Raw genomic sequence first — 16,294 nt, 5'->3', positions numbered from 1 at the left:
TGAAATTTGCAAAGGCTCAGCGCATGGATGTGCTTGGAGGGAAAAACCCATAGGGTAGACTTTTAAATTAAGCCCAGGACATTTCAGTGGAACCATACAGACTTGAAGAATCCAGCCAAGGAAAGAGACTGCTTTATTAGTGATGTGCTGCCACCTCGGCAGCTCTACTAACAAAGTCACTCTTATCCAAGAAGGTTTACATCTGGGTCAAAGCCACAAGTAAGTTTTTCCATCAACTCTATCACTCATTTCTAATTTTATAGCAGGGAAAATATAACTGTAGGTGTATATACATCAGGGGGAAAATAGTCGGCCATTAGAAGGATTATATATATTACTTATTGATGCAACTTCTAAATATTACAGTGTACATCAAGAGGTTTGTTACCAGAAAAAAATATTTACTGTGAAGTAAAATGTATACATGTTCACTGTAGAAAAATAAAACAAAAATCACCTGTAACACCACTCAGAGATAACAATTATATTTCACAAATATGTTAAAAGATATGGGTATATAAACATACAAGTTTCTAAAAACAGGAACTCTGTAGCCTGTTCTCCTCAACAAAGTGGTAAATCAGGAACATCATTCTACTTCAATACATCTACATCTGAACCATTTTTACTAATGCATATCATTCTTTTATATGTATATATCGTAATCTGACAAATCTGATCATTGTCATTTAGGATGTTACCTTTCTTCCCCCATTGTAAACAATGCTACTGTAAATACACTTGTGTTCTTTGCATACTTGTCATATTATTTTACACACACAGAGTGTACTTTTTTAAAGGCTTCTCTACAGATAAGAATTACCAGTTTAGATTACTACCAAAACTGTATGTGATTTCCCATTTCCACACAACCCGTCAACATGATTGTTTTTAATCTTTTCTATCCTTACAAAGAGAGCATCTCATTTAATTTGTCACTGCTGAAATAACACGTTTCACATTCACTTCTTTTACTAATATGAACATGAATCAATACACCATGCCAATATTTTTAAAATTAGGATTACAGTCTTTTTATTGACAGTTTTTTAATTATCACCCATCTTCTGTCATATGTAATGTAACCTTTTTCAGTCTATTTTCCTTTTAATTCTGTTTATAGCTACATCGGAGAAGGTGATGGCAACCCACTCCAGTACTCTTGCCTGGAAAATCCCATGGACAGAGGAGCCTGGTAGGCTGCAGTCCATGGGGTTGCGAAGAGTTGGACACGACTGAAGCGACTTAGCAGCAGCAGCAACATAGCTACATACAATCTTTATGTGGCCAAATGCAAAGATTGTTTTTGTTTCTATTTCCAGTCTTAGTGTTATGGCTGTAATCCTTTCCCATAGCAAGGTTAAATCAGTATTTTATATTTTTCAGTTACTTTTAACATTAATTTTTTTTTTTACTCTATCTGTCCAAGATCTAAGGCAGAAATCTGAACCCAATTTCTTTTCCATACAGTTTGCATTGTTTCCATATCAGTTTCTCCTCTGATTTGAAAAAACAACTTTATGATAGATGTAAACCTTTATATATATAGGTTGAATGTTGTTCCAGATTGGTCTCATTGACCTACTTATACCCATACCAAACTGTGCATTATTTTTCTTCATTATACTCACTTCTATTCCCAAGAAAAATTTGAGTCCTAGTAAAGTTCTAAAAACAGTACCTCAACTGAACTTACATTAAAATTATAGATTTTTTGGAAGGCAAATATACTCACCACTATACCACCAACACCGCTAAAACCTACAAATATTTTGGAAGAACACTGGTATGTTTTTTAACCCTATCTTCCACTCCCACTACAGGAATTTAACATGCCCTCCATTCATTTACATCACCTTCCTTGTCATCTATCACACTTAATATCTTCCTATTGATCTATATATTTTTAAGTTTATTAAGAAATTTAACTTTATTCATTTAAATTTTCTATTATATTTTCTATTAGTAAGTAGGTATTCTGGTATTCAGGGGAGGCTCTTAATTATGATATGTTTATTGTATAACTGTCAACTTTAGTGAGTTAATTCTAACATTTCTTGACTGATTCTCTTGAACTGTCCTAGTAATATCATTAGCTAATAATGGCAAATCCTGGCTCCCTGTGGTGTGGTTTTATTTGTTTTTGTTTGTGGTCCTTCCTGAGAGCCTGACACTCTTGTAAGTTCTCTGACAGACTTAGTCCTGACAAGAATCCTGAGGCAGATATAAACATCCCCTAGACAGGAAACAGAATTAGAAATTATATCACTTGCCCACTCTCACACAGCTAGTAAGTAATAGTTAAATGCTAATATGATTATTTGACACAGACATTTTGACATGTACTAAAAATCCCACCAAATGTTTTATTATTATCACCATCGAGAAACACAGGCAGAAGACATCCTTACGCCATCCACTTTAGGCAGGTGTCTTAAATAATGGATGATCAGGGTTGTCTATTGTGAACAACAATTAGTATTCTTTTTTCTTTTTTCCTTTTTTTAACACTTTGAGAGGGACATTTCAAAATAGGAGTAAAACATCATTTTAGGTAGGTGTCTCAGGCATTTCAAATTCCAAAATCCAAACTCAAAACTGTTGATAATATGCTATATTATGAACTATGATAACTTTTCCTCCTTTACAGTATTTACCTCTATAACTTTTATTTTCTCATCTACTGCATTAGTTAGAACTCAAAGAATCCAAGTCTCTGCCTTGTCCACAAGTTACTGGGTATTGGAGAAGAAACAACTAAACCAAGAGATTTCCAGCACTCCACATTAAAAACCAACCTCAGATGGGCCCTCAATGAGTTCCACAAACACAGTATCTTAGCTTTTTCCCTATCTTTATCTCCTCCTCTTCCTCAGGCCCCTTCTCACTGAACAGACTCTTCCTAGTTAACCTCATCTAATTCATGGCTTTTAGCATTTCCGGCTAAGATCTCTTTTCTGAACCTTATACTTCTGTGTCCCACTAGGTACCACAAAATTCCACCCAGCTGTCTCGCTGACTTTCAAATTCCACTTGCCCAAAATTGAACTCATTCTTTTGCCTGTTTCTTAGTGTTTCTAGCCCTCCAAGGGAAACATCAGATCTCAGGTGATAGGACTTGGGTCCTACTGACTCCCACATTGATCTCTCTCAATTACCTCCAACTTCCCCATTGTCAGTGCCACAATGGGTTGGTCTAGCCACAATCATTTCTTTCCTGGGTTACTAACAAAAGCCTAAATTCATTTCCCAACCTCCAGGTTTGATCCTCTGAGGTCACTTCTCCAATGCAGCCTTCACACCTCTCTTTCTCTCGCCCTACCATCTGCCTTCCCTTAGGCATTCCTACCCATCCTCCAGGGAATCAGTACATTGTCAATTTCTCTATGACCACCCGAAACTGAGTTACTAACTACTGCGTTCCAGAAGCAATATGTATTTGCTCTATCAAAAGCACTTCTCACAGCACTTAACTTTCTTATTCCTGGAAAGCAGGGACTCTTGTTAAAGACTATCACCATACCGTATAATACACGGGACACACAAGAATACGATGTTTGTCATTTGCTTGTTACGACATACATGAGGTGACAGTGGTGGGAAATGGGGTCTCCTTGTCTTTTTTTCTAATGTGTATGGGAAGGCCTATAAGGTTTCAACAATAAATTTCGCTCTTCTCAGATGGTATCAATCATGTTTATCACAAAATAATGTTCTCTATCAAGTTACAGAAGTCTGCTTATACTTCTACTTTACCAGTTTCTACTCATAATTGAATGCAACTTTAAATTGCTAATAGGCAAGTACTGAGATAACTCTAGAGATTCTGACACAAAGAATTACAGTTATATATCTCCTAATACTAATCTATCTACCCATGCAACCTTGGAATAAACCCTCAGCTATTGTAACACACAACTGAAAACAACCTAATATACTAATCAGTATTTTCATATCCATATTCACTAAAGAAATTGTTTTGTGGTTTTCTTTTCATTGATAGTTTTGCCATTTGGATTTTCCTGATATCACAGCATGAGCTGAGCTTTCCTTCCATCTTCTTCAGTGTTTTAAAAACAGTTTCAAACTTTTTTGGAAGTGACACAAAGTCAACTTTCTCCCATAGTTATCGGCCTATTAAAATTTTCTGCTCTAAGTGTAAGGTTTATAATTTTTGTTTTCATAGAAACAACCCGTCACATCCAAGTTTTTAAATTTCTCAAATAAAATATCAGTACTTATACCAACGCACTACAATTTTTAAAACCCCTTCATTCCTATAATAATACATTCTTTCTTATACCTAATGGATATGTGCTTTTCTTTTCTTGATTTGCCACTTTTTAAATTGTACCGCCTTTCAAAGAAATCTTGCACTTATTTACAAATATTATTATGGTGCTATAGTTCTATTTTTGAGTTTATTAGTTTATTTTACCTTTAATACTGTTTTCTGCTTTTTTAGAGTCAAGTGATTAGATTATAAATATATATATAGTTACCATTTATTTGGCACTACTGGGCCAAGTGCTAAGTGTTTTATGTGTGTTATCTCAATGACCCCTCGTCACTCAATAAGGCAAATATAACTGTCCTTATTTTAGACAAAGACACTGAGGCTTAAAAAAAAAAGTTCCTTTGCCCAATAACAAAGTTGGGAAAATGAATAATTGACCCAAAATCTGTCAGATTATAGAGAGTGCTATTCTTAATTACCACTTATTAAGACATGAATTTTTAGCTCTTGATATAGAATTGGTTATGTCCTGTAAATTTTTATTTGCAACAATTTCAATGTCATATTTCCAAATAAGGTGTTATTGTAGTTTTCCTTTTTTTTTTTCCTGAAACAAGTAAACTTAAAAGCATAATTATGAATTTTCAAGGTCTTTAAAAAAAAACAAACCTTGAATTACTAATATAGAGTTTTACAGCAACTGAGGTCACAAAGTGGCCTAATTTGGGGCACTTATCAGGATTTTCCTTGTGCAGCCCATATACATCTCGAAATAAAAGGTTTTTCAGTAACTGGCAACTTCAGCTTTTCACAGTGTTCTTTGGACAAATGTGCAGGCTATTCTGAAGACCTGGCTGACACCCTGCACAAGCACAAAATCTGAATTTCAGGAGATAATCCTATGACTTCCAGTGTCAACTCCTTGCTTACCTTCCAGATCTCTTATACTCTTTTTTGTAGGACCTTTCCAGAGATGGTGATCTTCGGCTGTCCCGGTGCCTGTGTCTCTCCCGTTCCCGCTCTCTTAAAGGAATTAATACACAGAGCTGTTTTCAACAGAAAGACTCAAAAACACCATCTCTTTCCACTGAATTCATCTAAATAAATGGACCTCACCTCACCTAAGTATTTTGCAGCACTATCCACTATGAGACATTTTTATTCACCCTTCATGTGTTAGAGGTTAAAGGCGCATTTCACTTTATGCAAGTTAACTACCTTAGACACTTCTTGCTGTTTTCTTTTTAAAAAAAGAAGTCATACTTAATACTAAGCAATGAAGGGAATTTTATCATGATCTTCTCTTGAGACCTTCCAACCAGCCAATCATTCTACAGGGAAAACTTCAAAGGATTCAACTGCCTATTGATTTCTGGAACACTCTTAATTTCGTCCAACAAATAAATGCATATAATAAAGATTTGGACAAGGGTCTATAATGAAGAGCTCTAAACTCTTATAGGTTATACACCTGAGGTATAGTTCTTAGTCATCACTAACTACCATGAGACTCTAGACCACTTCACCTTTAAGTGCTGTTTTCATCAGGGAAAGAAAAAAAAAAAAACTCTAAATAGAGACACTGAGTTTACTCAGTGTAAAACTAGAATGCAGGATTTTAAACCTTCCAACATAAAGCTGGAATTTAGTAATAATGATAGTAATAACTTATGCGCCTAATCAATAAGTACAATGAGATCTGAAAAAAAAATTGGAATCCCAGTGGGTTTACATCAGAGCTAAATCTAAAGGAAATAAATACTAGGTCTTAGACTGGGGCCAAAACATGCTTTATTAGCCTGAGTCCAGCAAAGAAGACTACAAAAATGTCTAAACTCAAAAATAGCCACCACCCCCCCAACCCCGCCACCACTTCCACTGTGGGGGCACAGATTCAATCCCTGGTAGGGGAAGCACAGATTCAATCCCTGGTAGGGGAACTAAAATCCCATATGCCTGTCACACGGCATGGACAAAAAAGAAATAATAATTCCCTACCTATAGCCAAATAGAAGAAATGTAAATTCACTGAAATCAAAACTTACAAAATTAATAAGAGATCTTAGATATTAACACAAAAATTGTTTTTCCACTTAAAAATCACCCCTTCCTCAAGAAAGACGTCTTTGAATAACACTTTTAACATATACTCAAGGCTCAGGTACACACCAGCTGTCCAAAGTAAAGTAGCCAGTGCTTGGGATTCCACATTCTTTATTTGATACACTTCTAAAATGACAGCTTACTTTTAGACAGCAAATCCCATTTAGTGAGTGGTATCACATGACAACTATATAATGTAATTTGTGATGGCATGGCGGCTGAAAAAAAACTGCCTCTATTTCCAAATAAAAACTCTATTTAAAGGATATTCCTAATTTTTCGTTTGTTTTTGTAACATCTAGGGGATAGGATTTTGCATTCAAGGGTGGTACTTCTCATGATGACTGCTACCTCTGAGTGGCTATGAACTGAAAAGACCAGTATAAATCACTGTAATACTATATGATGAACCCATTTAAAGCAAGAAAAACGATGCTTCGGTTATTTTTCCAAAAATTCTTCCCGGTTTGGGACCATGAAGATATTCCCTAGATACACAATACTAGCTCTCCAATGGCTCCACACGGTACTCAACAGGACAGGTATGGGGTTCCTGTGCTGTAACACTGCTCAAATGTGGCAGGCCACTGCCCTGCTCCTTGCTGGCTGCCCCTTGCAGCTCTTCCTTTTCCCATTCCCTGGAGGAACCTGGATCTTTCACAACAGCAAATGCATGCATCTACTTCTTCACAAACCTTCTCTGGAAATACTCTGCCCTGAAACAATCTTGTAATACTATTCACCCAGATTTCAGAGGAGGAGAAGAAAAGGAAAAATGAAATTTGAAAAAGCGTGGATGCACTTACCCCAAGAAGCCAGGGCAGAAGCAGCCAGAAGACAGACTGAAGAATTTGCATAAATTTCATCTAATCTAATGCACAACTTTGTGAACGTGTTTTCTCCAGTGTACTTTCAGAAGTTACATACTAGCACTTCACAGGGTCCATGCTTGGTTCACAGAAGCATTCTATATAAGACAGAGGACTGACACTCTAAGAACCCCAGAGGGAACTGATTTTACTGTGGCTGTGACATTAAGGCCGCTCCAGAGCAAACACCCCCAAGCACAACATCATAAAACAACTCCAGGGTAAATAAAGGCCATGTAGAAAGATGAGCTAACTGCCTAAGGTCCCCCACAGTAAAGGGGTTGTGGTTTAAGCTAATGGGGATTAAGGGTCATTTTTTCAGCATTTGATTTCACTTAGTGACAGGGATCCTCAGTTTACAGGACATCTGTTTCTTCAAGCTTAAGCCTGGATGGGAGAACTCAGGAATTTACAGCAGAACCCTAAAAACTACAGTACTCTCAAACAGGAAAAAAAAAAAAAACCATCTGGAATGTTGAAGTTTGCAGCAAAATGTTTCCCCAAAGACAGGTTTAGTAACAATCACTTTAAGTCTGAAGAAAACTATCAAACTCTTTCGAGTTTAGATTTTCACCATAAAATTGTAAAATTAAAAAAAAAAAAAAATTGTAAAATAAACCCTCACAGGCCTCTGCCAACTAATCCATCACAAAGGTGAGAACAAAACTGACAAGGAACAGTAGGTCATGCTGAAAAGACTTTTCAAAGTCTACCAACTCTAGTCAGCTTTAGCCCACCAGAATCGGTCACCCCTGCAGGAAACGTGTCACTTCTGCCTTCGACTGGGCATCAGGGAGAAGCAAAAGTGCATTTTCCTTCCAAACCTTTCAAGGCCTGGAAGGCTTCCTTCCAAACCTTTAGGACTGAGAATGAGTGCTACCATTTACTGGCAAAATGCTCTGTCAGAATCAAACACACAGCCGTGAGAACAACATGGAAACCAAGAAGCACATTAATTCCATAGGAGACAAGACTCACTCTCTACAAACCCAAGTAACAAGGTGACCTAGTTTGGGGACCTCAAACTTTTCAGCACAGAAGTTCCACAAGACAATGAAGGTGAGTGAACACACGACAGCAGCCAGAAAGAGAAGCACCATTACCAGCTTGACAAGTGGAAAACCAAAAATCTTCACTGATACAAACAGTTCACTGAAGGTACAAATAAATATTAGTAGAATCGATATGTGCACATTTTTATTTTTCCATTTAAACCAATGGTTCTTAGGTTTAGGGTAACAGACTCATAAAATCTCTTAAGAATCTGCTGTAAGCCACTGATGATCTTACAGAAAAAGATATATAAACATAAATTTTCACAAATAACTTCAGAGAATTTCTAGATACCCATCAATGAATGTCTGTTGGAAACCTTATTTCCTTGTAAATACAGATTTTTGGTCTTTTGGGTGGGGAAAAAAAAAGAAATTTAATCCGGAGTGCATTAGTATGTTCTAAATGCAATTTTATTTAGTATGCATAATTTCGATGCACCAAAATCAAATTAAAAGCTATTTTGAAAACTGTAACTTTGATAATGTATACCTAATATTATTTCATTTTATAAAGAAACAGAGCAAGAAAGCAAAAACATAAGATAAACTTCCATTTATCCTAAAAATCAGGAAGCAAGTTCAGCTTGTTAACTAGTTGGATTCCTGACTGATTAACAGCGGCCTGCAGACCACCAATTCCAAAAGAACTCACAGTGCAGTAACCTGACAAGATGGTCATACTGAACATAATTAAATACAACGTCCACACAAACAAGATCTTTTATTGACCATCATTAAAATGCCGGCTGTACTCTATACTAATTGGCTTACACTCATTGAAATGAACCTGTGTTGCTAATTCGGGAATGCTTTTCAAACTGGCTTTTTACCTGAGGTCAACTCCTTTCCTCATCAATTGTCTCTCCCTCTTTAATAAAACAGCACTTTCCTTTTATAAACCGAAATGCACGGCTGGACCTTTTCGGTCTGGTTTGCTGAGCCGCAGAAAAGGCCTGTGTCAGGATCTCCGCAACTTCTCTAAAAAACCACAGGTGTGCTTTACCTGCTCCGCTCGTAGCTCCGGTGGCGGGAGGGCGTGCGCCCTCGCTCGTGATCCGACCTGTAGCGGCTGTCCTGCCTCCTCCGGTCGGGGCTCCGGCCTCGCTCCCGCCGCTCCAGGGACCGGTGCCGCTCGCCCCTCCCGTGACTGTGGTCCCGGTGCCTGCGGTCGTCGAAGTGCTTCAGCCTCTCTGGGGACCGCCTCTCACTGGGCGCCTTGGGGAGCGGGTACGGAGGGAGGTGCCTGAAGTGAGGGCTACTGCTGCTACTTGCACTGGGCGGGAAGGAACTGGGGCTGTTCTGGAAGCTACTGAAGTTGGGAGGTGGGAAACTGTGGTGCGAGTACCCGGGCGGGTACTGGTAATTGACCTGCTGCGGGACGACGGGAGGCGGCGGCGGATGCGGCAGCGACGGCGGCGGCATCATGAAGGGGAAGGCGCCTTGGCCCGGAGGCGCTCCAGGGACTGGGGGGTTATTGGGACAGGGCAGCGGAGGCGGCATGGGAGGGAAACAGGGGGGCACGGGGAAGGGGGGCCTCATCTGGTGGTTGGGGAACGGGGGCCGGATGGGGCAGGGGGGAAGGGGGCCTTGCGCTGAAGGAGGCATGGGCGGAGGGAAGGGTACAAAGTCTGGTCTCGGAGGCAGAAAATTGGGCGCCGGAGAGTTGGAGAAGGTGGTGGAAGGGGCGCTGGGAGGTTCGTATTGGTATTGCACAGGAGGCTGCTGAGGGTGAAGCAGTCTCAGGTTTTGGGGCCTGAAGGCTGGTGCGGAGGGTCTGGCTCCATGTCCCCCTCGCCCTCGGGGACACCTGGGTCCTCCTGGGTGGAACGACATTCTGTGACTTTGGTGGAGGAAAGAAAAAGAGAAGAGACAAACTCACTATGTAAACAGCTTTCACCAATACCTGACCACCCCTTAGGCTGCTGGAATATTCCACTCGTCTAATACTGAGTTCTCTGTACTGTCTGAAACTCCTCAGGGCCAATAAACTCCTCTTCCCAGGTCTCAGACACTCAACCAAAGCCATGGTCAGTCCCTGGACCTTGTCGCTTCCTAAGAGGCTCCACTTCCAGCGTGATGAGGTCACATCCCAGAGTTCAACCATCTGCTACCGTGTCCTTCTTCAAGCTCCCACCAACCTTGACCTCACCACGTCATCCTGTCCACACACAGCATGTTTCTACACATACACTGAGCATCCTCGTGACACACCTTCCTTCCCACTCAGCATAGACTCACAAATTCAACTCAACATGTCCTAAAAGGAGTCAGTAACCTTGCCCTCCAAGAGAATACCACCTGCTCCTTTTTCAGTGTTTCCTACCTCAATGCATGCATGCATGCTAAGTCCCTTGAGTTGTGTCAAACCCTTTGTGACCCTCTGGACTGTAGCCCACCAGGTTCCTCTGTCCGTGGGATTTTCCAGGCAAGACTACTGTGGTGGGTTTCCATGCCCTCCTTCAGGGGATCATCCCAACCCAAGGATCGAACCCGTGTTTCTCATGTCTCCTGCACTGGCAGGCGGGTTCTTTACCACACGTGCCACCTGAGAAGCCCCTTCCTGTCTCAATAGATGAGACCATTCGTTGGTCTTCAAGTCGTACACCAGGGAATTACCTGACAACTTCTCCTCCCTTAACCCTTCTAGTTAAAAATTTATGCTCAAAGCCTGTATCATTTCAGCTTCATAGATATTTGAGTCCGTCCATTCCACACCATCCTCTCCTGCCTCGCTACTACTGTAATACCCTTGCAGGCCTTTCTACAACCAATGTCACCACCCCCAGGGTCTTGCTAGGTACCCTGCTCTCACACACTCTGTGGTTCTTTTTGGCAGGTCCTACAATGATTACAGGTCACCAGCTCATTACCTCATTTCACCTTTGATGTCTGCCTGACCTCAGAACGGCCAGTGCCATCAGGGCAGGGCTCTAGGATGGCTCCTTAACTGCTCTGGTCTGGGTTCCCAGCCATGGATATGACCTATATTAACACATGCCCTCCTCCTCACAGATCTAAACCCTCCCCACCCCAGATGGCCAGTGTTTGTTCCTCCCTGGTTGCCCAAAAGGATTGCCATTACTATCAGACCACTCACCATGCACTGCCTTGCATCGTGACGTACTATTTGAATATGTCACATTTTCCACAGAGAATATAAACTCTAGAGAACAGAGAGAACAAATAGATATAAAAATGTTTCCCAAACTGCTCATGCTAGAAAATATTTCTGTGATTATCTTAACACTGATTTTGCATGCTCCAATGCAGTTAGCATACTAATAAAATTAAGAGCATGCTGAACTAATGTTCACAACTAATTTTTAAGATGTCCTAAGTACTTTGCCAACAAAGGTCCAACTAGTCAAAGCTGTGGTTTTTCCAGTAGTCATGTAGGGATGTGAGAGCTGGACTACAAAGAAAGTTGAGCACCGAAGAACTGATTATTTTGAACTGTGGTGTTGGAGAAGACTCGAGAATCCCTTGGACTGCAAGGAGATCCAACTAGTCAGTCCTAAAGGAAATCAGTCCTGAATATTCATTGAAGGACTGATGCTGAAGCCGAAACTCCAATACTTTGGACACCTGATGTGAAGAACTAACTCATGGGAAAATGCCCTGATGCTGGGAAAGATTGAAGACAGGAGGAGAAGGGATGACAGAGGATGAGATGGTTGGATGGCATCACTGACTCAATGGACATGAGTTTGAACAAGCTCCAGGAACTGGTGATGGACAAGGAAGCCTGGTATGCTGCAGTGCATGGGGTCGCAAAGACGGGGACACAACTGAGCAACTGAACTGAACTGAAGTACTCGTCTTTATGACTCAAAAAATCAGTAGCTTAAAAGACTGGAAACTTAGGCATATTCCCTCTCTAATCAGCTAAAAGACCAGGAAGGGAAAAATCATTTCTGTTCTCCCACTCCACATTCTTTCTCCCTCAGTGAGACTAGCATTTAGATTCAAACTTAACTATAATCTGGTCAACATAACAGTTTTCTTTGATTCTCATTCTCAGTCCTTCCCACTGAAGAATGTTATGAAGAGCAAAGTTTTCCAAGTATCTGGGCTTCAGCAAAATGTTTTAAAAATCCAAACAAACATTAACTGCAGAAAGTTTCGATTTAGAAGCTTCTTCCTAAAGTCTTTCTAACCAAAAGTTTTACCAACAGGCTTAAGGCAGATTTTCAAATGGCTCATGAAAATAGTTTCAGATTATTTAGCCTTATCAATCACTGCGCTTAATAGAAAGTAGACACCAAATAATATTTCATTAATGATTACCAAGGGAACATTTCATGCAAAGATGGGCACAATAAAGGACAGAAATGGTATGGACCTAACAGAAGCAGAAGAGATTAAGAAGAGGTGGCAAGAATACACAGAAGGGCTGTACAAAAAAGATCTTCATGACCCAGATAACCATGATGGTGTGATCACTCACCCAAAGCCAGACATCCTGGAATGAGAAGTCAAATGGGCCTTAGGAAGCCTCACTATGAACAAAGCTAGTGGAGGTGATGGAATTCCAGCCGAGCTATTTCAAATCCTGAAAGATGATGTTGTGAAAGTGCTGCACTCAATATGCCGGCAAATTTGGAAAACTCACCAGTGGCCATAGGGCTGGAAAAGGTCAGTTTTCATTCCAATCCCAAAGAAAGGCAATGCCTGACAATGTTCAAACTACCACACAATTGCACTCATCTCACACGCTAGCAAAGTAATGCTCAAAATTCTCCAAGCCAGGCTTCGAAAGTATGTGAACTGATAACTTCCAGATGTTCAAACTGGATTTAGAAAAGGCAGAGGAACCAGAGATCAAATCTCCAGCATCCACTGGATCATAGAAAAAGCAAGAGAATTCCAGAAAAACATCTACTTCTGCTTTATTGACTACGCCAAAGCCTTTGACTGTGTGGATCACAACAAACTGTGGAAAATTCTTTGACAGGGGACTATCAGACCACCTGACCTGCCTTCTGAGAAATCTGTAGACAGGTCAAGAAGCAACAGTCAGAACCAGACATGGAACAACAGACTGGTTCCAAATTGGGAAAGGAGTACATCAAGGCTGTATATTGTCACCCTGCTTATTTAACTTCTATGCAGAGTACATCATGAGGAACACTGGGCTGGATGAAGCACAAGCTGGAATCAAGACTGCCGGGAGAAATATCAATAACTTCAGATATGCAGATGACATCATCCTTATGGCAGAAAGCAGAGAGGAACTAAAGAGCATCTTGATGAAAGTGAAAGAAGAGAGTGAAAAAGTTGGCTTAAAACTCAACATTCAGAAAACTAAGATGACGGAATCCAGTCCCATCACTTCATGGCAAATAGATGGGGAAACAATGGAAACAGTAACAGACTTTATTTTCCCGGGCTCCAAAATCACTGCAGATGGTGACTGCAGCCATGAAACCAAAAGATGCTTGCTCCCTGGAAGAAAAGCTATGACCAACCTAGACAGCATATTAAAAAGTAGAGACATTACTTTGCTGACAAAGGTCCATCTAGTTAAAGCTACAGTTTTTCCAGTAGTCATATATGGATGTGAGAGTTGGACCATAAAGCTGAGCACTGAAGAACATGCTTTTGAACTGTGGTGTTGGAGAAGACTCTTGAGAGTCCCTTGGACTGCAAGGAGATCCAACTAGTCCATCCTAAAGGAAATACATCCTGAATATTCATTGGAAGGACTGATGCTGAAGCCAAAACTCCAATACTTTGGCACCTGATGGGAAGAACTGACTCACAGGAAAAGACCCTGATGCTGGGAAAGATTGAAGGCGGGAGGAAAAGGGGACGATGAGATGGTTGGATAGCATCACACACTCAATGGACATGAGATTTTGAGCAAGCTCCAGGAGTTGGTGATGGACAGAGAAGCCTGGCGTGTTGCAGTCCATGGGGTCAGAAAGAGTCGTACACAACTGAGCAACTGAACTGAATGATTATCATTCAGTTCAAGACCCTCATGATAAACCTGGGCCTAGACAGCCCCTCCTGTCACCACAAGCTACTGAGGGCCAAAAGAATCAGGCTCAAACTCCATGCTTGGCATTTAAGGCCTTCTGCAATCTGGACCCAACTTCTTCCAAGCTAATCCTCCATTAACTTTCCCATGAAGTGCCTATCATCCTGCATGTGTGCTAAGTCATTTCAGTCATGTCCACTCTTTGCGACCCTATGGATTATCGCCCACCAGGCTCCCCTGTCCATGGGATTCTCCAGGCAAGAATACTGGAGTGGGTTGCCAGGCCCTCCTCCAGGGGACCTTCCCAACCCAGAAATCAAACCCTCCTCTCATGATGTCTCCTGCATTGGCAGGCCGGTTCTTTACCACTAGGGCCACCTGGGAAGCTCTCCTATCACCCTAGATGTTCCCATTCATAAAATGTGAAGTATTATCATCCAGCTTATTCTTTACTCCTGGTCTTCTAAAACCCCTCCCTGTGACTTTGCCCATTGAATTTTTAACCCATCTACCCATGTCAAATGCCACATCTTCTGTGCTGCCTATCTTGGTTCCCTTTAGGAAGTAATCCCATTCCCTCAAGACTTCCGTTGCTCTTAGTCTGTACTTCTTTTACAGCACTTAGCAAAGACTGCCTCATATAATAATCATGTGTGTACATGTCTTAACTCCTCCACTAGGTTATTAGCTCCTTGATAAACTGGGTTGACTCATAATCACTTCTGTATCCTTCACAGCCCCTGGCAGAACATCCTGCACACAGTAGGTGATTGGTAAGTGTTCACTGGCTCACCATACGTTTCTATGTTGCTACTGGACATTTCCCTACTGAATATATCCACATCCACAACAGGTCTGCATTACCAAAACCAGACAAAAAGCAGGCCTTTTCACTGATTCATGCAACATTTAATGAGCCTAAACAAGTGGGGCATGGTCACAGGCCCTGATCACTCAAAGATGAGTAAGGCACATAGTAAGCAGGGCTCCCGAAGCCCAGAATCCATATGCAAATAATTACATAATGTGATAAACACAAGAAAATGGATATGCACAGAATCCAGGGGAAACACAAAGGAGTGTACTGAATCTAGAGGTAGACAAGAGTCAGGATGGCCAATACTCCTGTACTGTGTGTTCACTGTTGTTGAAAATTCACTATTAGGTCTTCATGGGTATTTCTAGAAATAGATATCTGAAAACACTGATTATGAAACTGACCTATTAAAGGCACAGTCAGGCTGTGTTGTGGATGTGAACTTCAATTCAGAACTCAAGGAACTGGAAAAGTAATTATTTTCGGCGTCTGCCTCCTCTTAAGTTGCTGTTTGGAAGCAGGGAAACTAGGGGAGTCGTTTTGCAATTAACATGTGCAGGAACATCAGTCTTTATAGAAAGAGTTGCAAAGTGTGACTACATTTCTATTAACGCGCTCCTCCACCACCTGAATTCCCAGCCCGGTCACTTATGTCTGGCTGATCCGTAATTGCGTGTTTCCCTGTTTACATCTCCCGCCAGATAGTGAGCCTCACGATGTAAACTTACAGTCTCACTCCCCGCCCGAGATCCCGGCGGCTCCAGGCCTGGAGCACCACATACGCGCCACAATGAATGAAAGGTCTCATTTCTCACTAATATTTATTTTCAGGGTCCGGGCCTAGGGTCCCTTATTTTTTTTCTTTTTTTTTTTTCTTTTTTCCCTTCGCTGCAGATCTGAAGAGGAGCTGCCGGATCCTAACTCCCAGGCGCCTCTCGCCCCAGCCCCAGACGCCAGCCCCGTTGAAATTCGGATACTTGGAAACACTCCCTCTTCCAACACCCACAAGCTGACCCTTTTACCTAGAAAAAGCTCTCGGGCTGCGAGGTCGCCGTTAGAGTAAAGCCAGACTTATAGTGTAGCCTCCAAGACCGTGGCACCGCCCGCGGCTCCGGAACAGGAAAGCAAGAGAATTAAAAAGCAAACCTGAGAAAGCCGGACCGCAAGAGGGGATGCTCTCGGGCTCGCCGCAGCACCTTGTGCACGGTGATTGGTGCTTCAATAAGAACG

The 16,294-nt window shown here is 41.3% G+C and overlaps 1 protein-coding gene across 5 annotated transcripts in view; it reads right to left on the bottom strand.

Moving 5' to 3' along the window:
* DROSHA (drosha ribonuclease III) overlaps positions 1 to 16,239 on the bottom strand; it is a 119,419-nt gene extending 103,180 nt beyond the window's left edge. For 3 of the 5 annotated variants that reach the window (XM_043887468.1, XM_043887469.1, XM_043887471.1), the window contains exons 1-4: positions 16,087 to 16,239; positions 11,362 to 11,427; positions 9,268 to 10,104; positions 5,168 to 5,260 (exon numbers count right to left, since the gene is read on the bottom strand). In XM_043887468.1, the coding sequence (XP_043743403.1) occupies positions 5,168 to 5,260; positions 9,268 to 10,104; positions 11,362 to 11,378 (947 nt within the window). In that variant the 5' untranslated portion in view covers positions 11,379 to 11,427; positions 16,087 to 16,239. The remainder of the gene's footprint in view (positions 1 to 5,167; positions 5,261 to 9,267; positions 10,105 to 11,361; positions 11,428 to 16,086) is intronic. The other 2 variants (XM_043887470.1, XM_043887472.1) reach the window with 1 other exon arrangement.
* Between the last annotated feature and the right edge of the window lie 55 nt (positions 16,240 to 16,294).

This window comes from Cervus elaphus, chromosome 25 (genome assembly GCF_910594005.1).
Source record: "Cervus elaphus chromosome 25, mCerEla1.1, whole genome shotgun sequence".
Classification (NCBI taxonomy): domain Eukaryota; kingdom Metazoa; phylum Chordata; class Mammalia; order Artiodactyla; family Cervidae; genus Cervus; species Cervus elaphus.
This window is presented reverse-complemented; position numbering and strand designations above follow the sequence as displayed.